The 26,682-nt window shown below is 40.9% G+C and overlaps 1 protein-coding gene across 4 annotated transcripts in view; it reads left to right on the top strand.

The window, feature by feature from the left end:
- PTPRO (protein tyrosine phosphatase receptor type O) overlaps positions 1-26,682 on the top strand; it is a 259,746-nt gene that overhangs the window by 222,223 nt on the left and 10,841 nt on the right. For all 4 annotated transcript variants that reach the window (XM_086404083.1, XM_086404084.1, XM_086404081.1 and 1 more), the window contains 7 exons: positions 2,026-2,061; positions 5,511-5,592; positions 14,807-14,897; positions 18,129-18,205; positions 19,034-19,168; positions 19,647-19,769; positions 25,409-25,563. In XM_086404083.1, coding sequence (XP_086260209.1) covers positions 2,026-2,061; positions 5,511-5,592; positions 14,807-14,897; positions 18,129-18,205; positions 19,034-19,168; positions 19,647-19,769; positions 25,409-25,563 — 699 coding nt within the window. The remainder of the gene's footprint in view (positions 1-2,025; positions 2,062-5,510; positions 5,593-14,806; positions 14,898-18,128; positions 18,206-19,033; positions 19,169-19,646; positions 19,770-25,408; positions 25,564-26,682) is intronic.

The following is a 26,682-nucleotide window of genomic DNA, read 5'->3' as shown; positions in this document are numbered from 1 at the left end:
CTCAGAGGGATGGAATGGGGAGGGAAGTGGGAGGGGGGTTCAGGATGGGGAACACATGTAAACCCATGGCTGATTCATGTCAATGTATGGCAAAAACCACTACAATATTGTAAAGTAATTAGTCTCCAATTAAAATAAATAAATTTTTAAAAAAGAAATTCACACAGATTAAGAAAAAAAATAATATCTCTGCCTTTTATTGTGCTATCTAGGTTGGTCATAACTTTTCTTCATTACTAGAGCAGAGTAAAGTAATTATTCAGTAGCACAGGAAGCTCAGCGTGATGCTCTGTAATGGCGTAGAGGGGTGGGGGAGGGGTGAGAGGAAGGAGATAGAGGTACACACATCGTCGATACACTTCATTGTATGTTAGAAACTAACTCAATTGGAAAGCAATTACTCCAATTTAAGAAAATTATTCAAGAAGTAATTTCTTTAGGTTCCCAAACACCTATGTGGCACAGCTCTGTCCAATATGACGGTGGATTTTTGTTTGGGGGGAGGTGTTTCCTGTGGGGGAAGATGATGAAGAGGCAAAGTAAAAACCTGAATGTTTATTCCTTCTAAATCCCAAATATGGAAGACAAAAAGAAGCTGAGGGAGAAAAGAAATGTCAAGAACTATTGAATGGATTATCTTCACTAAGAATTGGGAAGAAATAGAAACTCTCTGAAACTAGAAAAGGAAAAACAGAAACATCACTTTCGTTTATGAACGTGTCCTTCCTTCTGTTACTTCCTCTTCACCCACAAGTGCCATCTCCCCAGTGGGATCCTTCATGAGACCAAATCTAATATCCAATTCTTAATTGCATCATTAAGCAAAATTGTGAGGATGATATAATAAAGATGTTTTGTTTCAATTCAATTAAATAAGCATTTATTGGCCACCCACTGGTGTTCCATGAACTGTTCTCAGCTCTGAGGGCAAAGGACAATCTAGCAAGGAGGGCATGCACAACTCATCATCAGAGCACGTGAGAAATACTCCATGAATCAAGTGCTATGAAATTCCAGAGGAAGTAGTATTTCATTTGCTAAAGACTTTCCAGAAATGGGGGTACCCAAATATTCATAATTTTAAATATCAATAAATATTTTGCCACCTAAGAGTACTCAGATCACAACTGGCTATTTACTACCTATTGTTTGTGCTCTGAAGGTCTGGGTGCTCCCATCAATATTTCAAGACCTTTGAAAATTACTTATAAAAGTTGTAACACTCAATCATATATCAATATCATTTATTTAAGACAATCTAAATAGAATAGTGAAGCCTTTCAGCAGATACTATCCTAGCTTTAGGTAACTTAGGTCAGTTATCTTACATGTTGGTAGAAAACAATAACCCTTTAAAATACTCTTAAAATGTAACTAGCTGAAGCATAATTAGTATTATATGTATTTGAGTTTGCAGACTACTAATGAATCAGAAACAAGCAGGTAATAGGTGCAATTCTTCAGATAGTTTAAAACTTTGTTCAAAACTGAATAAGAACAATGCTATAGGAGAATTTATGACACATGGCAGTGCTGATAGCACAAATTCACATTCTTGTTGAAAATACCTTAAAAATGTTATTTTTAGTCTTTAATTAAAAAACCAGTATGTCCATTCTCTGTCCATCAGCTGTCACCTTTATTTCCCAATTTTTTTCCTTCTTGTTTGTAGAACCTGGAGTGTTCACCCAGTAGATATTTCTACGTATTTACAAAACACTTCAGCAACTTAATACCTAGGAGCAAGAAATTATATTTCTAGAACTCAGCTTTTTTGCAAATCTGAAATATAAAGTATAGGTTGTTTCTGAAATCTAAAGGAATTTTTTTTAATGAATCTGAAATTTTTATCATTATCTTTTCATTTAAGGGAAAGTAATTAAACAAATTAGGCATGTTTAATAAAAATTTAATATAATAGACGTGCCTGATATACAATAATTATTTAAAGCTCCCTAAGCTTAATCATATGTTAATCAATTCTTTAGCCCAGATAAATTTGCTTCTCTTTTTTTTAATTCTCAGGAGTAAAAATGGCTTAAAGAAGAGGAAACTGACTAAGTAAGTTTTTCTTACTATTTCATTTAAAAATATTCTTCATAATGATCTTCACTTTCCAAATTGAAAAGATTGTGTGTCTTTAATAGAAGGAAGCTTAAGGAAGAGGCAAATGCATATTATGTGTTGCTGTTATGTGCTGGTGTGTTTACACATATGGATGTCAGTGACCACCAAGAAAGTGTACCAACAGAACACTTTTCAATAATAAGGAAAACTCTCACTGCGTGAAATCTGAGGAAGAATGGGTTGTTAGGAATTATAGAAGTCTTACAGAAGGATGTCTACTCTGCTACATCTATAAAAAATATATAATGTTTAGCTGCATCAAAGTAGTACAAAAACCTTTGCCATTTTGTAGCTTCAAATTTCACGCTTATTGCAGGAAAAAGGCTTTTATTCTATTTGATGTTATAACAAATACTTTGATAAATGCTGTCTCAGGAAATCTTTATAATAAATCAAAAAGGATAATTGCTTTAGCTTGCCTGTGGTTTCACTTATCTATTGCATGGTTAAGTCATAAGAATTATAATTCTGAGGGGTGAAAATGAACTATCAGTTGATTTCAAAAGCCTAATTAGAGTATCACCTCTAGGCCTTTAGTTGAAAACTCTACACATAAAGAGTCGATCGTTTCTATAAATAGACTTTATTCTTGATACTTGCCTGGGACAGAATATTGGTGAATTCATTAAGGAGCCAATTAAGCCAATTTCCATCAGTTCTATGGTATCTGTGCTAATGGAGTACATAACACAAAAGAAACGTTAATCCAAAATATTTCTATTTGGCTTTGAGTGACATATAATGCTTTGGCACATGTAGATGACAGAATATTTTTTTTCCTGAATCTATTTCAAATTAATACTCATTCCATTGGCATCTATCCAGTGAGGTAGGAGAGACTAGACCAGCTGAAGCAGAGGAGAGGAGCTGTCAGGTGGAAGGAATGATTTGACAGAAACACTTTGTTGCCCAAAATTTTTAGTTGAGTTGTTAAGTAAGGTTCAGAGGCATAGATTAGAGCAGTTAGAGGTTGGAGTCTCAGGACCAAGAGGGGACCTAAGATGGAGGCAGAGAGGAGAAGCAGGAGATGGACCCAAGTTTGGAGTGGTGTATAGATGTGGTGGAACCTGCCCATAAGCCAAAACCCCATGTCAAGCTAACGTCCTCCTTCCCTCTCCTCATTTTCCCTCTAGTCCTCTCTCCTTCTTTACAGGTCATTTTTTAGGTACTCTTTCCATCTTTCCATTTACTTTCTCTTTATCTTTTCTCTTTCAGTCCAAATGCCCCACCATTACCACCTTCCCTCTCTCCACTTACCTTCATTCCTCTCCTTTCTCACCTCCTCTTTCCCACTTTGGTCTAAATCCTCCCCCCACTCTCCGCCCCCGATTGATTTCTGCTCCTTACCAGCTTTCTCTCTCTTCTCCTCCTCTCCCTGATGTCCCTCCTTCTACTTTCTGGTCCTTCCTCTGACTTTCTTTTTCCTCCCCTTCTTGCTTTTGCTTTTTCTAATCCCATTTTCCTCCTAAGGGGATGAGAACTAGAATCATTAAGCCCAATTTTAAGGTCACTGTATTGCTCAAAGACAGTAGGGAGGGGACCCTCCCTGCCCCCCGCCCAAGTTAGCTGTTCTTTTAGAAGGATGGCAAGTTTGAATGAGAAAGCTTTTAACCAGGAGTCCTTCTCCTTGGTTATCCTTAGCATTCTCTGGCTTACTTCCCTGGTGGCTCAAATGGTAAAGCATCTGCCTACAATGTGGGAGTCCTGGGTTCAATCCCTGGGTTGGGAAGATCTCCTGGAGAAGGAAACGGCAACCCAGTCCAGTACTCTTGTCTGGAAAATCCCATGGTCGGAGGAGCTTGGTAGGCTACAGTCCATGGGGTCACTGAGCGACTTCACTTTCACTTTCACTTTCTCTGGCTTAGTAGCCCTGAGATCTTGAACTCCTCACTTAACTGTCTCAGCCTTGGCTCTCTCTGGAGCACCTTCTGAAAAGTGAAGTGAAAGTGTGTGCTGGTTACTCAGTCGTGTCCTACTCTTTGTGACCCCATGGACTATAGCCAACCAAGCTCCTCTGTCCATGGGATTCTCCAGGCAAGAATACCGGAGTGGGTAGCCATTCCTCCCCCAGGGGATCTTCCCGACTGAGGGATCAAACCCACATCTCCTGCACTACAGACAGAGTCTTTACCATCTGAGCCACCAGGAAAGCCCAAGCATGAGGCTAACGTTCTCCATGTCTAACCTCAACCATCAACCAAGCAAGATAACGCATAAGCATATTTACAGTTTATAGTATGTTTTAAGGGTACAGAGCTTCCCTGGTGCGATTTTCACATACACACACACACACACACACTTAAGGGTACCAGTCAGTGTTATTATTATTAAATAAAACCATTACAATTTGTATTATCTAGGAGGCATAATACCCTTAAAATCTACTAAAATCTTAACATAAATAAATCAGAGGAGCTAATTAACAACTTTGAACAAATATCTATTATATGCTATGTATTTGCTAATAAGAAATAAGACTACAGGTGGATGACATAAGCTGAGTAAGTTGCAGCAAGACTGAGAGAAAGGCTAACTCTGTGGACACTGGTAAGGTGGAAAGGCTTGGGTTAGGTGACAGAGGGCTGTGTCCTGCAGAAGCTCCAAGAACAGATTGGGACAGGTAAGCCCTAGAAGAGATAAGCAGCTAGAGACAACTACAGAAAATAGAACTGAATTCTTATTCCACAAAACAAAAACAAGGCGGGAACTTCTGTGGCATATGCAGAAATGTAAAGTCGGATGTGCTACCTTATTTTATTTACGAACAGTTTTGAGACTTCTAGAGATGTGCAAGGCTCTGAACACAGCCCTCTCTGAGCGAGGCACTGGGAACTCCCTGGAGATGTGCTTCCAGCCTTTTCTCTGGGGAGACAAAATTCCCTGCCTTTGTCAAACCGTTTAAATTTACAAGTGTCTATGATATACAAATGTCAACCTTGCGATGTAAGTGTCCCTATGATATTTCATAGATGAGCATGTTAAATCTCAGGAGAGTTAAGTAAATAAAGTAAAACTATAATTCAAACAGGTCTTCAGGCTAATCCTTTGTTTTTCCCTATAAATTGGAGTTTTCTAGAAACAACACATATACCTGTGTGTGTATGAATATGTGTGTGTGAAATATGTTGCTGCTAAAGTAAAAGTCAGTGGAAAATCTAGAGATTTTTCCTATCTCAAGGAAGTTAAGCACATAGGGCTCTCTTTTTTAATTATATAGGGATTGGTAATTTTAACCCTAAAAAAATATGAGTGCTAACCTGTGAGAAGTAAAACGTCTGTTTTCTGCGAGGAAATTGTTCATGTTTGAGAAGTAAGGTGTTAAACATTGTGTGACACCTATCAGCAGGATTTTTAAAATGTACTTTTCTTTGTGTTTGACAAAGCCCGGTTCAACTGGATGATTTTGATGCGTACATCAAGGACATGGCCAAAGACTCTGACTATAAATTTTCTCTTCAGTTTGAGGTGAGTAGATAAAGTATTTCCTGCCCTCTGGGAGCATTGGAACTGGCAGACTTGTACCTGCATCAATCCTCTGCTCACTGGGCAATGCTGAGTGTGATTCATAAAAGGCAGAATGATCACTGGGCTCAGAGTTGTGTAGGGTGCTGGTTCAGAGTGAAGGATGTCATCCCTTAGTAGGTCAGTGTTTGGGTGGCACAAATGAAGGAAAGGAGAGAATAGATGTAGGCACTGGGGTGAACAAACATGGCAACAGGAGACATTTTCCACAGTAGCACTGAAAACCAGGGGATGGAAAGTGAGGGGAAGCAAACTGAGGATTGAGAGTCAGAACAATTTCTCTTTCCGGGGATTTTTACTGCGTTTCTCATGTCATTTAGGCCACGGTAAGTGTGGATGGTGGATGAATTGGACTGGAGCCCCTTGTCTCCTGAGCATAGAGGAGCCTGGTGTTTCTTATAACCTCAGGAGTTTGGCAGTCTATTGGATATGCGAGGTTTTGTTTGCTTTTCTTGGAGAAATTGGAGAGAGTTACACATGCTTTGTGTAGAAGAAGTACAAAATTAGCGACATCTCCTTTTTCTGGAGCACACTTTTTTCTTTGAATCCAAGAATGTGTGTCAGAGTAGATGGAAATGAGTCTAGGATCTCTGTAGTGTGAGGGGTACAGCTGGTCCCCAGGTTTTCTTCTCACATATTTCACAGCTCAGCATACAGTCTGGAGCCTTCTACAGCAAGGCTCAGGTGACTCGTGATTCACGAAGACCAAAAAGAACAGGAAAGATAAAGTGATTTCTAAATTGTGTCATTTTTTTAAAGCTTTTTAGGCTTTTTTTTCCTGTGAGACACTAGGCTGTTGAATAAAGCTGCCTTCTCCTCATTATCCATATTCATTTCTTCTTTTCCCGCACCAGCCAAGAATAGCTTTGTTCTGCAAGAAGCAGCAGGAGTCCTGGTGTGGATATTCATCCCAACAGGGGATTTAAGGATGAGAAGAGTCTCATACATTATCAAATACAAAGCCCCCAACTATCACCTGTGTCTTGAGAAATGTCACATAAAGCCTGACTGAGTTATCCATTGTATGCAGCTGGCATATGAAATTATAAATGCTACACCAGATGCTCAAAAACAGAAACCCAGTTTGAAATGGAGATCTATGGGAGGGTTGGGGGCTTCCATGGTGACTTAGTGGTAAAGAATCCACTTGCCAATGGGGGAGACTCAGGTTCAGTTCCTGGGTTAAGAAGATCCCCTGGAGAAGAGAATGGCAACCCACTCCCAGTATTCTTGCCTGGGAAATCCCATGGACAGAGGAGCCTGGCAGGCTACCATCCATGGAGCCACAAAAGAGTCAGACATGACTTAGCAGCTAAACAATAACAAAATGGGAAGATGATATTTCAGAAAAGTATACCAACAAAAGAAGGAGGCTTTTTATAAGAAAACATAAGGCTAAACTCAAAAGAAAATAAATATCTAAATAATTCTCATCATGGTGATGAAAATGACTGGGTTAGCCAAAAAGTTTGTTTGGATTTTTCCATATCATCTTTAGGACAAATCCAAATGAACTTTTTGGTCAATACAATATAGCACAGGTACACTTTCAACTTCGTTGAAGGCTGCAGTCATCTAATTCCTACTAGCTGACTTGATCTCAGTGGCACAACCAGGGTCATTGCCTTTGCTGGCAGGCAAACTTCAGTACTTTGCTGAAGTACTCTCAGTTCACGCCATCAAACCCCAGTGTAGCTATTACTGTGCTTCTGAATTGCATCACTAGTTTTAAAAAAAATTCAGAGAATCATTTTCCAGTAAAAAAATATGGTTTTTTTTTTTCAGACAGAAAAAATTCTGTGAATGACAGAAACACTATTCAAACTGGTTTAGACCAAACATAAAGGGAACTTGTTCAAATGAAAACTAAGATATCTCATATAATCAAAGGGAGGATTGAGTAACTACACCGGGAGGGGAGCAGGGAAGCAGCTGAGACTCAGAAATGACTAAAATCAGGGGCCAGAGAACCCCTCTTTAGAGAAATAGAAATTTCTCATTTCTACTTCTCTCTCTGTCTTGGCCTCACTTTCTCTGGCCCAGTCCAACCCCTTTCTCATAGTGGATTATAGAACCACCGACAGCCTCAGAGTGTTGCTGAAAGTAGAATTGCTCAAAAACCATTAGAGGCCAGATGGTTGGAAAGGCAAGTTTGCTTTATTTTGGATGCCTGTCCAAAGGCCAACTCTCCCCACTGACGACCAGTGGGCAAGAGCTTTTATAGACAGAAGGACGGAGCTACATGCAGAAACAGGAGTCAGTTCTGACAGTCATCTTGAAACTGGTCATTAGTGGTCTGACTAGCATCGTCTTGGTTTGTTTTAGGTACAGTTAATCTTCAATTCCAGGGTCTATTCGTTTCTGTTTCTTTGAGGCCAATTCTCAAAATTGTGGCAGCTTGTGTCATGGCTACAGTCTAGTCATCATATAGTTAACTTCTTCCACCTGATGGGGGTTTCAGTATCTATAAAACAGCTCACACTGTCTGCAGCCAGGGAGGGCAGAATCACAGAAGAACAGGAATTCTTACTGGAACCACGTGGCTAAACCAGAGAGAGAGAGCATTATTCCCAAAATTGTTATGTTGAATTATGTTCAGTTTAAAAAATGGCAACCCACTCCAATATTCTTGCCTGGAGAATCCCATGGACAGAGGAGCCTGGCAGGCTACAGTCCATGGGGTCGCAGGGAGTTGGACATGACTGAGTGACTATCACTCAGTTTAAAATCTAAACTGTTGCTGTATACGCTTGCATCAGTCGTGTCTGACTCTTTGTGACCCCATGGACTGTAACCCACGAGGTTCCTCTGTCCTTGGGATTCTCCAGGCAAGCATACTAGAGTGGGTAGCTATTCCCTTCTCCAGAGGATCTTCCTGACTCAAAGATTGAGAACCTTGGTCTCCTTAATTGAAGGCAGATTTGTACGGGATCTGCTGCATTGGTTATGCACTGCACAACTCCAGGGAGCACCATTCTTGTAGACCACAGCATAAATGATGCCTCCGAGGAAGGATGCCTCTTCCTCCCAATGCCCACCATGTACACATGAACAAGAGATCATGGAAGCACACAGCCATGATGGTGGCCACTTACAAACAAAGGGAAGCCTCACAATGAAACCTACTTTGAAGTGAAAGTGAAAATGTTAGTCACTTACAGTTAGACTTAGTGTACATTATACACACACACACACACACACACACACACACGCACCTATATGTGTGTGTGTGTGTTAGTTGCTCAGTAGTGTCTGACTCTTTGCAACCTCATGGACTATAACCCATGAGGTTCCTCTGTCTATGGGATTCTCCAGGTAAGAATACTGGAGTGGGTAGCCATTCCCTTCTCCAGGGGATCTTCCTGACCCAGGGATCAAACCCAGGACTCCACATTGCGGATAGATTCTTTATCATTTGAGCCACCAGGGAAGCCACCACCGAAACTTACCTTGCCAGTGCCGTATTCTTGGACATCTTAGCTTCCACAGCTATGACAAGTGCATTTCTGTTCCAGCTGCTCAGCCTGTGGTATTTTTTTATGGCAACCCAACCTGACAAACACAGTGCGTGTGTTTGTGCTCTGATTTTCAAGACTGTATGCTTCAAACACAGCCAGCACAACACAGACTGCCACTGGCTTCAGTCACTCTCTTAGTTTTCTAGGGGGCTGCCACAACAAATTACCATAATCATGATTACTTAAAACAATAGAAATGTACTTTCTCACAGTTCTAGAGGCCAGATATCTAAAATTAAAGTGCTAGCAAGGCCATGCTCCCTCCAAAGGCTCAAGGGGAGTATCTCTCTTTGTCTCTTCCAGCTTCTGGTGGACCCAGGCATCTTTGGCTTGTAGCTATATATAGCTCTAATCAATGCCTTCATCCTCATATGGCTCTCTTCTTCTCTCTTTTATTCTGTTATATTTTATTTTGTTTTATTTTACTCTTATTTAATGTTGGACATTGCCTCCATCTTTTTTTTTCTTGATCATGCCACATGGCATGTGGGACTTTACTTCTTCGACCAGGGATTGAACCCACATCCCCTGCATTAGAAGCCTGGAGCCTTAACCACTGGACCACCAAGAAAGTCCCTCCTTGGGACTTTTATAAGGACACTTACCATTAGCTTCAGAACCCATCTAGATAATACAGAATGATCTTATCTTGTGATTCTTAATTACAACTGCAAAGACTCTCTCTTAACAAGGTTCCAATATGGACATATCTTTGGAGGGATCAGATTTAGCCCACGATAGATGACTGAGTAACCTAGGAAAAAACCCACAATGATAAATTATATTAGAAACAAAACTGGCAAAAGAAAATTCAAAAATTATGTATGTGGGTTTCAGGCTATCACCTCATACTTTGCGTTCATGAAGATTTAAGCCACTGGAGTTTCCATCTGGCTGGAAAGAAAATAACTGCGAAGCTACTGGGCTAGAAACTTAGTATTTAATTTCCTACCTAGTGACAGGCTAAATTACAAAAGATTGCAAGGCATTTTGTGTACCCTTGCCTTCCCTGCTTTGCTGCAATTTAACTTTGGCAATTTACATTTACAGTGTTCAGCCAATTAAACGTCTCTTATCAACTTTAGGCATTTATAGCAGGAAGGCAACACACAATTAAAGTTCTATCAGCTAGTCAGCTCCCATATGTGCTCCAGTGCTCGCTCTCAATCTGTTTCCACAGTTTCTTTTCATACCGGAGGCCTTTTCCTGTGGTTGATCAGTCTGTCTGCAAAGTGAGGGCTTAGCGGAGAGAGTTGTACAGTTAGCACAAATGGCAAAGGAGGGAGAAATAATGGAGCCAGACAAAGCAAAACAAAGAATCCTAGCAGAAGCATTTCAGTCATGATCAGTAAGTGTTGCGTTGATATTAACTAAGCTTAATCATTCCGTATGATAGTCACCATATATCAGAAAGGTATGGAAAAATTATTAACCTTATCTTACACATAATTAAACTAACAACAGGTTACAGAGAATTAAACAATGAGAGAACTAGTTAACCTACTTTTTCAAGACCCTACAGTTTATAAAGGCTTCCCAGGTGGCTCAGTGGTAAAGAATCAGTCCGCCAATGCAGGAGACACAGGTTCGATCTCTAGGTTGGCAAGATCCCCTGGCAGAGGAAATGGAATCCACTCCAGCATTCTTGCCTGGAAAATCCCATGGATAGAGGACCCTGGCGGGCTCCATGGAGTCACAAAGAGTTAGACATAACTGGGCATACATGCACACCCTTTATAAGTGCTCCACCAAAATAAACCAGGTATTTACATAAATAAATAAATTTATTTATATAACTTTATTTAAATGAAATAGATGAAAATTTAGACAGTTTTATCTATAAAGACTCCCCAAAGGAGTTATGTTTCCAAAATACTTTAAGCAAAGGAAACATCATTTAAGCTTAGAGCTGCCAAAAGGAGGTAACTTAAAAATAACACTGGTTAGGTTGAAGTTTGCTAAAAATAAGTTTTGGTTCTTACAAGAACAATATTATCAGTCTTTGACAATCATTTTTAAAATGAAAAAAAAAAACAGTTATAAAGGAAAAATGACAAACTTCTGTTTGATGGCATTTGGCAAACAAGGATTTTGACTGAGATAGGAAAAACACCCAAATGTGTAAATTGCAGATCAAAGTCAGCACTGTTGGTCTTGAGATTGACTTCGACTTGGGCCAAGAGCTTGACATTTTGTGAGCTTGAATAGCCAAAAATGATTTTTTAAAAAAATCAAAGGAAGAGAGAAATCTGGATAATCAAGTCAATTTATCCATGCCGTCTACAGCTTGCATTCCAATTTCATTTAACACACACCCTAAGCTACCGACAAACTTCTTTGTGGATGCAGCAGGAATCCCAAGAACTGGGTGTCTACAATATTTGCTTTGCATGAGCACTTGAATCAAGACACTAAAGGCACATAAATACACACACACACGTACACACACACACAGTTTCCCTGTTCAATTTCTCAAAACATGATCAAATGTCTCCAGCTCCTCTCAAAAGTCTTTCAAAGGTGCTCCAAAATTCCTTCCCCTGAAAAGTATTCCTCCAGCTTCTGATTCTTTGAAGTAATAATTGGGAGGAATCATGAAGAGTAGCATCCTGTGCAGGCTCAGTCGCTTCAGTTGTGTCCACTCTCTGCGACCCGATGGACCATAGCCCGCCAGGCTCCTCTGTCCATGTGACCCTCCAGGTGAGAATACTGGAGTGAGTTGTCATGGCCGCTTCCAGGGAGTCTTCCCGATCCAGGGATTAAACTTGTGTCTCCTGCGTCTCCTGCATTGTAAGGAGATTCTTTACTGCTGAGACACTGGGGAAGCCCCAGCATCCCATGTAAGTAAATAAAATTTCCAGCAAGTGGTGTCTATACTTCTTCACTTAATAGTCATTTAGAAAAATGCATACTATCTATGTAACCCCATTTGTGGTCGGTTACCTAGACATATGGTTACATAATATTGCCTTCAGATTTGTACGGGATCTGCTGCATTGGTTATGCACTGCACAACTCCAGGGAGCACCATTCTTGTAGACCACAGCATAAATGATGCCTCTGGGCAAATTCAGGTAGTCTGACTCCAACCCCTTGTTTCCTTCCACACACATAACATAACAGCTCAGAAATCCCCTTTTCCAGTAATGTAGACTTTCTGAGGTATGTTGGTTGTCTGTATATATAAAAATTGCTATAACAATGCAGTTTCTGATAACAGAATTTATAATAGTCCTGATACACACAAGCAAATATTTGAATGTTCCTATTTTCATGGAAGGGTTCGCCCACCCACTACTGCTCCATCCTTATTTTGCAGTTTCATTACCAGATTTCTTTGTTGTTATTCAGTTGCTCGGTTGCGTCTGACTTTTTGTGACCCCATGGACTGCAGCACTCCAGGCTTCCCTGACCTTCACTATCTCCTGGAGCTTGCTCAAACTCATGTCCATTGAGTTGATGATGCCATCCAACCATCTCATCCTCTGTCATCTCCTCCTCCTCCTGCCTTCAATCTTTCCCAGCCTCAGGATCTTTTCTAGTGAGTTGGCTCTTCACATTAGGTGGCCAAAGTATTGGAGCTTCAGCTTCAGCATCAGTCTTTCCAATGAATACTCAGGATTGATTTCCTTTAGGATGGACTGGTTGGATCTCCTTGCTGTCCAAGGTACTCTCAAAAGTCTTTTCCAACACCACAGTTCAAAAGCATCAGTTCCTTGGAGCTCAGACTTCTTTATGGTCCATCTGTCACATCTATACTTGACTACTGGGAAAACCATAGCTTTGACTATATGGACCTTTTTTGGCAAAGAAATGCCTCTGCATTTTAATACACTGTCTAAGTATATCATAGCTTTTCTTCCAAGGATCAAATGCTTTTTAATCTCATGGCTGCAGTTACATCTGCAGTGATTTTGGAGCCCAAGAAAATAAAGTCTGTCACTGTTTCCACTGTTTCCCCATCTGTTTGCCATGAAGTGATAGGACTGGATGCCATGATCTTCGTTTTCTGAATGTTGAGTTTTAAGCCAGCTTTTTCACTCTCCTCTTTCACTTCCATCAGGAGGCTTTTTAGTTCCTCTTCACTTTCTGCCATAAGGGTGGTGTTATCTGCATATCTGAGGTTATTGACATTTCTCCTGGCAATCTTGATTCCAGCCTGTGCTTCATCCAGCCCGTCATTTCTCATGATGTACTCTGCATGTAAGTTAAATAAGCAGGGTGACAATATACAGCCTTGATGTACTCCTTTCTCAATTTGGAACCAATCTGTTGTTCCACATCTGGTTCTGTTTCTTCTTGACCTGCATACAGGTTTCTCAGGAGACAGGTCAGGTGGTCTGGTATTCCCATCTCTTTAAGAATTTCCACAGTTTGTTGTGATCCACCTAGTTAAAGGCTTTAGCATAGTCAATGAAGCAGAAGTAGATGTTTTTCTGTAATTCTCTTGCTCTTTCTATGATCCAACAGATCATAGAACAGACAGACTTCTAGTGACTGTCAATCCAATATCTTGTAACATGGAGAGTGTTGCATACTTTTTGTTCCTCACTCTCTCCTTCATTATACTTTCTTGAAAGTTCATTGCTTATAGGAGAAATACCTACAATTTCTCATAGAATAGGAAATATTTTTGCAAAGTGCATAAATTTCAAGTTACCTTGTATTCCTGAAAACTCTGAAACATATCTGTTTCCCAATCTTCCACACCCTGAGAGTGTAACACACAATTTTTACCTTCTCTCAGGGATCACCTAGCTATCCAAGATATTTATGTATTACATTCGTCAGCCACTACTGTGGTAAAACTACGTAAGACATGACCTCAAAATCTCGGTGACCTACAACACTTATTTCTCTCCCTCGTGGGGCTGGGGGACAGCTGAGATGGTTCTGCTTCAGGCTGTGAGTCAGGGTCAGGTCTGTTCCATGCGTCTTCTCATCCTGGGATTAGCAGTTTCTCTGGGCACATTCTTTTCCACCATATGGCAGAAGCCCAGGCAAGCAAATCAAGCTGAGCAAACACATTTAAAGCTTCAGATTGGACATGAGTTCCACCCAACTTCGTTGGCCCAAAGCAAGGTGACAGCAGTAGAATGGAGATGTTTCAAAAGGGAGCTGAAAGAAAAGTAAAAGTGTTAGTCACTCAGTTGTGTCTGCTCTCTGTGACCCCATGGACTATAACCCACCAGACTCCTCTGTCCATGGGATTCTCCAGGCAAGAATACTGGAGTGGGTTGCCATTTCCTCTTCCAGAGGGTATTCCAGACCCAGGAATGAAACCTGGGTCTCCTGCATTGCAGGCAGATTCTCTACCATCTGAGCCACCAGGGAAGCCCCTGCAACATCATAAGACAAAGGGGTGTGATCATTGTGGTAGTTCTATTAGAGGCAAGAAGTGAAAAATAATCCACTATGAGCAATAATCCAGTGTGGACAATAATCCAGTTCCACAGGAGTGGGATTGCTGGATCATGTGGTAACTCTGTTTTTAGTTTTTAAGGAAACTCTATACTGTACAACATACTGGCTACACTTTTCCACTCTTAACTTTTAATATTTTTCTTCTTATTCTTTGCAAATGACTTCTATCAAATAATCCCTCTGATGGAATCTTAAATTTTTTCTGTCATTTACAGGAATTGAAGTTGATTGGACTGGATATTCCACACTTTGCTGCAGACCTTCCACTGAACCGATGTAAAAATCGTTATACAAACATCCTACCATGTAAGACGGTCAATAATGCTGATCCTGCTCTTGTCTTCCAAAGGCTGAAGGGTTGTTATGGCAGATGAATCAGTTCCACCAACCTCTAGCCAGGCCAGGAATGATCTGTATCCCCAAGGCCATGTCTGCAATTGCATTGACTGCATTGGTGCTTTGATATCATTAGATCTTGTTGTGTGTAGGAAGATTTAATTATCATGCTTTTAAACAAATTGTATCTGAACAGAAAAAACTGACCCTTTGACCCTCGGGAGATCAAAATGTCTTAGCCAAATAAGGGATAAGATAAATTGTGCTCATAACCTATTTTCAATCAATTCACTGACAGTGGAAGGAGGCAAATAGAAAGGAAATGCAAGGTGTGAAAAAGGCTTCTTTCTTACTTGTGGCAAGTTCTGCTCTTCCTTAGGATTTTGCAGTAAAAGCAACATTCAAAGAAAAAGTAACACAAAGTACTTAATAGGACCATTAAAACACATTCTAATATAAATTTAACATTCTTCTTTGCTACACTCTAGTGGGGGCTGGGAAAGAAGGGAAAATTGCAAACCTTTACAGAGAAGCCTCCTTCATGAGGGTTTTTGACAAAATTAGGTAGGAACTGTGGAAAATTCTGAAAGAGATGGGAATACCAGACCACCTGACCTGCCTCTTGAGAAACCTGTATGCAGGTCAGGAAGCAAGTTAGGACCAGACTGGAAAAACAGACTGGTTCCAAATAGGGAAAGGAGTACATCAAGGCTGTATATTGTCACCCTGCTTATTTAACTTACATGCAGAGTACATCATGAGAAACGCTGGACTGGAAGAAACACAATCTGGAATCAAGATTGCCAGGAGAAATATCAATAACCTCAGATATGCAGATGACACCACTCTTATGGCAGAAAGTGAAGAGGAACTCAAAAGCCTCTTGATGAAAGTGAAAGTGGAGAGTGAAAAAGTTGGCTTAAAGCTCAACATTCAGAAAACGAAGATCATGGCATCTGATCCCATCACTTCATGGGAAATAGATGGGGAAACAGTGGAAACAGTATCAGACTTTATTTTGTGGGCTCCAAAATCACTGCAGATGGTGATTGCATCCATGAAATTAAAAGACACTTACTCCTTGAAAGGAAAGTTATGACCAACCTAGATAGCATATTAAAATGCAGAGACATTTCTTTGCCAACAAAGGTCTGTCTAGTCAAGGCTATGGTTTTTGCAGTAGTCATGTATGGATGTGAGAGTTGGACTGTGAAGAAGGCTGAGCACCGAAGAATTGATGCTTTTGAACTGTGATGTTGGAGAAGACTCTTGCGAATCCCTTGGACTGCAAGGAGATCCAACCAGTCCATTCTAAAGGAGATCAGTCCTAGGTGTTCTTTGGAAGGAGTGATGCTAAAGCTGAAACTCCAGTACTTTGGCCACCACATGCAAAGAGTTGACTCATTGGAAAAGACTCTGATGCTGGGAGGGATTGGGGGCAGGAGGAGAAGGGGACAACAGAGGATGAGATGGCTGGATGGCATCACTGACTCAATGGACGTGAGTCTGAGTGAACTCCGGGAGTTAGTGATGGACAGGGAGGCCTGGCGTGCTGCAATTCATGGGGTCGAAAAGAGTCAGACACAGCGACTGAACTGAACTGAACTGAATATTATTGTGAGCTTCCCTGGTGGCTCAGTGATAAAGAACCTGCCTGCAATGCAGGAGCTGCAGGAGCTTCAGGTTCGATCCCAGGGTCAGGAAGATCCCCTGGAGGAGGGCATGACAACCCATTCCAGTATTCTTGCCTGGAGAATCTCATGGACAGAGGAGCCTGGAAGGCTGCACAGTCCATGGGGTTGCACAGAGTCAGACAAGACTGAAGCAACTTAGCACAGCACAGCACAATATTATCATATAACACTTTCTGTCTGTATGCATTTCAGGATTTATTATCTTCATTTGAAGTCCATTTACATAAAGCCCATCAACACCATCTTCTTTTCTTTAGGCTTCCCAGAGATAGTGAGTTCTCTGGATATCCCAGAAAGTGAAAGTGAAAGTTGCTCAGTCATGTCCGACTCTTTGCTACTCCATGGACTGTGGAATTCCCCAGGCCAGAATACTGGAGTGGGTAGCCTTTCCCTTCTCCAGGGCATCCTCCCAACCCAGGGACCAAACCGAGGTCTCCCTCATTGCAGGCAGATTCTTTACCAGCTGAGCCACAAGGGAAGCCCAAGAATACTGGAATGGGTAGCCTATCCCTTCTCCAGTGGATCTTCCCAACCCAGGAATCAAACTGGGGTCCCCTGCATTACAGGCAGATTCTTTACCAGCTGAGCTACCAGGGAAGACTTGAGTGAAATGGAAATCCTAGGTTTAGGTTACATTCGATAGCCTTCACACAACCCACCAGATATTTTAGTTCCTGTACATATTCTCCACAATTCCCTGCAAATCTAGAGACTACTCTTTTAAGAATAGGAAGGCTGGTGGGGAGGAAATAGTGGTTGGGAGATACGTATATATTTATTTAAACAAGAAACTAAGATTGAGATATGGCTAAAATATAAAGCTAAAATAAACTTTACCTACCCTATCACTGACCAATTTAACTTGATTTGGGGTACAAATATTGAGTATAGAATTGTCTTGACAAGTCTTCATTACACTCTGAATGTTTTTCTTTTTTTCTCTTTTGTTTTGTATCTGTTAATCCCAAGCTCCTAATTTATCCCTCATCCCCCGCCCCACTCATTTCCCCTTTGGTAACCATAAACTTATTTTCTATATCTGTGAGTCCATTTCTGTGTTATAAATAAGTTCATTTGCATCATTTTTTTAAGATTCTACATAGAAGTGATAGATGATATTTGTCTTTTTTTGTCTGACTTATTTTGTTTAGTGTGGTCATCCCTAGTCCATCTAAGTTGCTGCAAATGGAATTATTTCATTCCTTTTTATGCCTGAGTGCTATTCCATTGTGTATGTTTACCACATCTTCTTTCTCCATTCATCTGTTGATAGCCACTGAGGTTGTCTCCAGGTCTTGGCTACTATTAGTAGTGCTGCACTGAACGTTAGGGTGCCTGCATCTTTTCAAACTAAACTTTTCATCTTTTCCAGATATATACCCAGGGTGGGATTGCTGGATCATGTAGTTACTCTGTGTTTAGTTTCTAAGGACCCTCCATACTATTCTTCATAGTAACTGCACCCTTCTGCTGTGATGTTTAATATTTTTCTCTTTATTCTTTACAGATGACTTTAGCCGAGTGAGATTGATCTCCATGAATGAAGAGGAAGGTGCAGACTACATCAATGCCAACTACATTCCTGTAAGTAAAAAAAAAAAAAAAAAAATTCCTTAAATCAGGCCTCCAAAAACAGACAAACAAACAAAATCAGGCATCCAAATTCTACCCCAGCCAGAGGAAGACTATTACAGCTGCAGAGAGGAGTCGAACAGTTCAATAGAGAGTCATTCTTCACCAAGCAGTTCAACTATAAAGAACAGTTTCCATTATTCCATTTTAGAATAAAGAATGGCAGGGAGGGGAGGGAGCCCAGAGAATAATAATGTTCAAATATCTTTGAAAAGGACTAGTGAAAGTAGATAATTATACCAAAGGTCTACTTTCCTATGCTTAAATTTCAGTGTCAGCGCCAACCTGTGCTTTTAAAATGTATCTGTATAGACACGTGATTGTTATTGTAGAAAGGAGTGGGTGTGATTTTGTAGCTTCCCAAGAAAAATGTTTAAAACCACACGGATTTGTGCAGTTAGTTACTATGACTGTCTCTTTAATGGAAAAAAAATGGAGAAAACATAATATAGGTGCATGATCCTTTACCAGGTTTCTCCCCAGTAAATTCTCAGTTGCTTCTCATTTGTGTGGAACAGCAATTGGTGTTGATTTTAAGGCTTTCCTGGTGGCTCAGATGGTAAAGAATCTGCCTGCAATGCAAGAGACCTGGGTTTGATCCCTGGGTCAGGAAGATCCCCTGGAGAAGGGAATGGCAACCCACTCCAGTATTCTTGCCCAGAGAATTCCACAAACAGAGGAGCCTGGTGGACTACAGTCCTTGAGGTTGCAAAGCGTTGGACATGACTGAGTGACTTTCACTTTAGCTCCTTAAGTGACAACTTTGTCTTTGTCTTCCAGGGGTACAATTCACCCCAGGAATACATTGCCACACAGGGGCCACTGCCTGAAACCAGAAATGACTTCTGGAAGATGGTCCTGCAACAGAAGTCCCAGATTATTGTCATGCTCACTCAATGTAATGAGAAGAGGAGGGTAAGTACTTTCAGTCCTTTGAAAGTAAAGAATTCAGTCTCACTTAGCAGTAAAACCTCACCAGCCACTGCCAAGGAATGTGCTCACCGTGGCGGGGAAGGGAGGCTTAGAAGGGAGGGGACATATGTGTACCTGTGACTGATTCACGTTGCTTTATGGCTGAAGCCAATACCATATTCTAAAGCAATTATCCTCCAATTAAAATTTTTAAAAATGTGTGGGTGTAATTTTATAGGCTTCCCAAGAAAAATGTTTAAAATCATATGGGTTTATGCAGTTAGTTACTATGATGGCCCCTTTGATGGAAAAAAAAAGGAGAAAACATTACATAGATGTATGTTCCTCTTGCTTCATTCTTTATTCTCACAGTAATCCTATATGATCCTTTAGAGGCGAGTCATTTGCTTTCTCTAAATGATCACTGACTGTTTCTTCCCCAGCCTGTTGGTCTTAAAAGGTTATGCTATTGCCCCCTCAGGTGAAATGTGATCATTACTGGCCATTTACAGAAGAGCCCATAGCGTATGGTGACATCACAGTGGAGATGATGTCGGAGGAAGAGCAGGACGACTGGGCTTGTAGACATTTCCGGATCAACTACGTAAGTCAGGAGCAGGGTTTCAGGGGCCATCCCCACGCTGAGGGAATCCCCAGGGTCAGGAAGCCCATCCTCCTTCACGGGAGACTATGAGTGCTTTAGACTTGGTGACACTGCTTCCTCCAAGAGAAAAATGCCACATACAATGTGCTTGTTTCCCATCTCCCGGAGGGTGATGTGGATAAGATGCTTGGTCCAGACAGCTGGAGGACATGGAATCAGAAGGCTGCACTATTCTGTCTCAGATTCACCCAGGGTAATAGAAGACATGGTGACCCACGGCTCACCAACATGACTAAGGAAAGGAGTGTTGCCACTACTTATACTATGTATGAATATAAGGAGGATATGCAAAATCAGGATATACTTACATTATAAATTAAAATGTAATTTTAGAGGTAGTGGTTTGGGTTTTGTTTGGCTTTGTTTCTTATTTTGTTGTAGTTTGGTTTTTCTTATTTCAAAGGTACTTCTGGACCTTATTAATCATGGTTTCATGGCTCTTTTGAAATGCCGTTGATTTCTGATGGTTAGGATGTCAGAAATGTCTATTTTTTCCTGAAGGCAGACTTTAGAGCTCAAGCTGAATGTTGGTGTACTAGGCTAGGTGCTGACATCAATCACAGTCACCCTGGTTCCTTCTTTATGGCTCCTTCACAGAGAGCAGTCCTAAAAATAGGAGGGAAGTTTTACTAGTACTGTGTTCTCCAGTGGAGTGTGCTCTCTGTTGAAGACAAACCATAGAAAATGCCTCATTAAAACTCACTTCTCTGCTTAGAAACAACCCTTCCTCACAGTATGGATCAGGGGATGAACAAAAAGAGGCTGCTTTGTGAAACCTTTGCGCTAAGAATGAGTTTTGCCTTTTAAAAGTTGGAAAAAATTAAAGGAAGAATACTATTTCACAAGAAATAATATATGGAAATTATATAATTAAAATACCAATGTCCATAAGTAACATTTTATTGAAACATAGCCACAAACTTGTTTACTGATTTCCTATGACTATTTCTGTCCTACATCAGGCTTGAATAGTTGCAGCAGAGACTGTATGATCCACAGAATCTAAAATATCTGTTTGCCCTTTGCAGGAAATGCTTGCTGACCATTTAATATAGACAATGGAAACAATGTTTCAATATAACATAAGCCCTCAAGAACTCACCATTTATTGATATTTACAAGAAACAAATCACTTCTTAAGGGCTAGCAGTTAACAATGGCTTTAGCTGCATTAAGAATGTAGGCAGATCCCAGTGTAACTGCTCCATGCTGTTCTATCTCTTTGAAATGCTCATCTCCTCCTGTTCTCTAAGAACATCCCTACTCAAGAGTGTCAGCTCAAATGTCATCTCTTTATCAAGCCTTCCCTCATCTTAAGAGACCCTTTTCCCTTTCCTCCCCTGCTCTAATCCCATGTGTATCACTCCATCACAGTCCACTGTAAGTGGTCACAATTCTCTGATTTCCTGTCTGCCTCCTCCATGTGCTATGAGTTTCATATACAAGTATCCTGTTTTGATAATCCTTGTAGGGACTTCCCTGGTGATATAGTGGTTAGGACTTTACCATCCAATGGCAGGAGTGTGTGTTTCATCCCTGGTCAGGGAATTAAGATCCCACATGCTTCCTGGCCAAAAAAACCAAAGCATAAAACAGAAGCAATATTGTAGCAAATTCAATGAAGACTTTAAAACTTGTCCTCATCAAAAAAAAAAAATCTTAAAAAATAATAATCCTTATAATCCAAATGGTTAGCCAGTTAATAATCTTGTGAAATGAAAAAAAAAAATCAGTGAATGGATGTTTTCAAAAATAAGGGAGTATTAAGAAAACATCAACAGATTTACCCATCAGAGAAATATTTAACAATAGGAATTTCATTTGAACTCTGCTTTCTGTCTTGGCTATGTCAACCAGAAGGCAGTGCAAACTGCTAGACAAATATAGAATTGATTTGAATAGAATAAATCTTTCCCTAGGTTTTGCATATAGGAGAAAAAAATTGCAAAGCAAACATAAGGTATGTTCCCTTGACAGGAAAGAGTGACATCAATTATGGTATGATTCATATTACACTTCTTGTCCTTGATCTTAAATGATGACCTTTCAATGACAAACGTGTGAAGGGCTTGAAGCAGACGAATAAAATGTTTAATGACAGAGTTTTCTGGAAATATTTTTATAGTCACAAGCATCTGGTCCCAGAGTGCCCCCTTTGGGTCATAAATATACAGAATCTAAGTTTTAAGCTTCTGCAATAAATGCTAAACTAAAGACTGTCCTGCTATTGTTGATGAATAGATTTTTTTTTTTACTTTTTTTTAATTTTTGGCTTATACACTTCTTTATCTCCTCCATATTTCCCTATGGAATCTTTCATAGTAAAACCAGATAAAATTACGTAAATGAGAAAATCAGAGACATTTTGGAATGGCTAAGATGTAACCAGTAAGGTTTTCTCATTTAGTAAGAAAGGAGGAAAATGACCGTAACACACAATTTATCACTTTCCAGTACTTGAAACTTGACATGAACTGAATAATAATTGGAAACTAAAAACCAGCAAAAACTGGTTTGTTCCCATTGACATGTGCCTTGCTATTCAGCTAACAGGAATCAACCATCTGGTGCAAAGACCTCTGCCTTGCAGCTACAAAGAGACGGATGACAATTTAAAGAATTCCTATTTTTGAACCAATTGCATATTTTACCTAGATACCTTGTCATATCAACCAGAGGAGATTTTATATATATTCTATATACATAAAGATACAGATATAAGATTGTATATATTTATATATATGCATGTATATCCTACAGTGTACAAGTCTTGTGCTCAGTCTGCGATCCTCATTTGAAAAGAGCATTTCCATGAACTTTTCTGGGCAACCACAGCTATGTGGTGATGAAGTATCCTTAAATCCTCCTAGTGTTGACTAATTCATTCATTCTGCACAATTTATTCTGCTTGAATTACTTTCTTGCCGTACTTCCTGAAGACAGCGGTGAAGCTGGCCAGCGTCTTTGCAGATTTCATGTTTCATGTATCCAAGACAAAGTCCTTGAACCTATGCAGAGAGGGAGGCATTGAATGTGGCCGGGGATGTATGGCCTTAGGCCAAGGAGACAGTGGGTCTAGTTGAAGTGCTAAGATATAGATATATATATATATATATATATATATATATATGCATGCTACTGCTGCTGCTAAATTGCTTCAGTCGTGTCTGACTCTGTGCAACCCCATAGATGGCAGCCCACCTGGCTCCCCCGTCCCTGGGATTCTCCAGGCAAGAACACTGGAGTGGGTTGCCATTTCCCTCTCCAATGCATGAAAGTGAAAAGTGAAAGTGAAGTCACTCAGTCGTGTCCGACTCCCAGCGACCCCATGGACTGCAGCCCACCAGGCCCCTCTGTCCATGGGATTTTCCAAGCAAGAGTACTGGAGTGGGGTGCCATTGCCTTCTCCGATATATGTGTGTATATATATATATATATATATGTACAAATATTATATTTTATTTATTTTTATTTATTTTTGTAATTTTACCTCACCTAAGACCACAGACTCATTGAAATTCATTTCTCTTTAATACTTGAAAACCTAAACTTTATATCCAGACAAATTCTTCCAAATTACAATGTAATATTCCATCTCCTGAATGGACTCAAGAGTCTTAGCAAGTTTGGGAGATGAAGGGTGCATCAGATCTTTGTGAGGCTTGGATTTGGAATATTTCTGGTAGTTGATAACAAGAGCAGAATAAAACTGTATGCTTATATGGTAGTAGGGGCTAAAGCAAGTAATTCTTGAAGGACATATATCCTAGTTGTTATTTACTCAGGTCAGAGAGAATAATATTATGTTTGGTGTATGGGTTCATATGAATAGGAAAATATAGAAAATATCCACTTATTGGGATTCCCAGAACCACTTACTGAAACACACTGTGCTGGGGACTTCCCTGGTGATCCAGCAGGTTAAGACCCTGTGCTTCTACTGTGGGGACAGAGGTTCGATACCTGGCCGGGGAACTAAGATCCTGCATGCTGCCCAACTTGGCCAAAAAAAATAAATGAAAGGAGAATGTTTAAAAATAATAACAATTTTAAGAAAAGAAATGCACTGAACTGGATGAGAACAAGTGGTAGTAATTACGTAGCAGCAGTGATGAAACTCTCTAACAGAAACCACCCTTCACAGACATGCTCACACTTAATTCTCACAACAACCCTTGTTAAAAGTATTATGAGACCCTCTTCAAGTAAGAGAACACTGGTGTTCAGTGAGTGCATCTTGTGTTAGGTCCATTCGTATTAGAATCCAAGACAGGGATTGTCACACATAGGGTTTTTTGAAAGTGTAGTATTGGGAGAAGGCAGTGGCACCCCACTCCAGTACTTTTGCCTGGAAAATCCCATGGACAGAGGCGCCTGGTGGGCTACAGTCCATGGGGTCGCTAAGAGTCGGACATGACTGAGTGATCTCTTTGACTTTTCACTTTCATGCATTGGAGAAGGAAATGGCAACCCACTCCAGTGTTCTTGCCTGGAGAATCCCAGGGACGGGGGAGCCTGGTGGGCTGCCGTCTATGGGGTCACACAGAGTCGGACACGACTGAAGCGACAGCAGCAGCAGCAGCAGCAGTATTGGGTGAAATCCATACAAGAAAAGGGAAGCAGGAGAGGACAGGACAGTTGTCTTAGCCTGACATTTTGCTCCCTGGTATCCATCACAAAGGGGTTTGCTTCCCTTGTAGCTCAGTAGGTAAAGAACTGGCCTGCAGTGCAGGAGACCCGGGTTCGATCCCTGGGTTGGGAAGATCCCCTGGAGAAGGAAATGGCGACCCACTCCAGTATCTTTGCCTGGAAAATCTCATGGACAGAGGAGCCTGGTGGGCTGCAGACCATGGGGTTGTAAAGAGCTGGGCACGACTGAGCGACTAACACTTACTTACTTATCAATCACAAAAGGAAAAGCGGGTGGCAGAGGATGAAATGGTTAGATACTATCATTGACTCCATGGACATGAGTTTGAGCAAACTCCAGGAGAGAGTAAAGAACAGCAGAGCCTGGCGTGCTGTGGTCCACAGGGTCACAAAGAGTCAGACTTAGTGACTGAATAATAACAACATCCATCACTCAATCACTGTCGTCTGCCCTCAGCCTGGGAACCTGATCTCTTAGGCACTTTCCAGCAGGCAGCTCCCTTTAGTGGGAGACAGCTGTGAGGGATGGGGCTGCAGCCAGATGCTACTAGCAGCACCAGGGAGAAAATGGATCACCTGGCCAAGCGGACCCAAGCTGACCACCAACCGCATCTTCCAGTGTTTAATTCATTGCCCAGAACTGATGTAACTTCTGAATGGCAGAACAAGGATGCAAACCCTGATCTGCTTAAGCTCTTATCATGACCCAGGCATGGATTAGCCTATTTATCCTACTGTTTGAAGTTTTATACAATTAGTATTTGTTTTTCTCAGGGCCTGCTTTGTGCCAAACACAATGCTGAGAGCTAGAAAGGGAGGTGTGCTGACCGGGAGTAGAATGCAGCCTTCCCATCACTCAAGAGCTGCCGCGGAAGCCTGAGCCATCCTGACTGTGGATTGAGAGATTAATGCTTGTTTTTCTCCCAAAGGCTGACGAGATGCAGGATGTGATGCATTTTAACTACACCGCATGGCCTGATCACGGGGTGCCAACAGCCAATGCTGCAGAAAGCATCCTGCAGTTTGTACACAAGGTCCGACAGCAGGCTATGAAGAACAAAGGCCCCATGATCGTGCACTGCAGGTAACCTCCTCAAAGGCACTGGCTGTTAGAAATCATGGAAGGAATTTCCCATCATTCCATAAACCTCTGATCAGATTGAATTAACTGGTCAATGAGTTATAATTTTTAAAAATTTAAACAGTGGAGAGGGAGGTGGAAGGGGCATTCAGGATAGGGTGTACACATGTATACCTGTAGCTGGTTCATGTTGATGTATGGCAAAAACCATCACGATATTGCAATTATCCTCGTTTAAAAAATAATTTTAAAAAATTTAAAAAATTATGATGAACGAAGTCTTACTAAATACATGATTTACATATAATATGACTATCTTAGGGCTTCCCAGGTAGCTCAGAAGTAAAGAACCCACCTGCCAATGCAGGAGACACGAATTTGATCCCTGAGTTGGGAAGAGTCCCTGGGGAAGGAAATGGCAACCCACTCCAGTATTCTTGCCTGGAAAATTCCATGGACAGAAGAGCCTGGCAGGCTGCAGTTCATGCAGCCTGCAGACCCTGCAGTTTTGCAGGGTCACAAAAGAGTCATATACAACTTAGCAACTAAACAGCAACAACATTGTTATCGGGGTAGCAATGAGACAAAGATGTCAGAGGAGGCATTGGTAGCCAATAAGCCTGGATCTAGCACTTTGGGCTTTGTGAGCTAGAATGACTAAGTGTGTGTGTGTGTGTGTGTGTGTGTGTGTGTCAGGTGGAGGGGTGGGGAGTGGGGGGTGGTAGTGGCAGTATGTGTCTCCCTGGAAAGAAAAATGCTTCATAAGCTACAAAGTTTATGACTAGGGAGGCTGCACTTGCTGTCAGTCATTCCCAGGCCAAAAAGCTTTGCTTCACAGGATGAGGTTACCTAATCTCAACATGCTTCCTTCCAAGAGCGGAAAATAAAGCTGCTCAACCCTGGTCAAACACGTGGCCTCCTTTCACGCAGGGAGCAGGTACAGTTCTGGATGTGGCTTCATGAGTGTTCACCCAGGCCCAGAAACATTTTAGTTGAGAAGATAAGAGGGAAGAGTTGCCTGGTAGAAAAAGCAAATCAGGGCTCTGAACTTATGGTTTTTCATGTTGGATTTCTCTCCCAGCAAATCTCACAAGTAGATTGCTTTTGGTTGCTTTTCATTTC

The sequence above is a fragment of the Bos grunniens genome, chromosome 5, assembly GCF_055505025.1.
Source record: "Bos grunniens cultivar Pamir isolate PY7600 chromosome 5, Bosgru_T2T1.0, whole genome shotgun sequence".
Taxonomy (NCBI): domain Eukaryota; kingdom Metazoa; phylum Chordata; class Mammalia; order Artiodactyla; family Bovidae; genus Bos; species Bos grunniens.
This window is presented reverse-complemented; position numbering and strand designations above follow the sequence as displayed.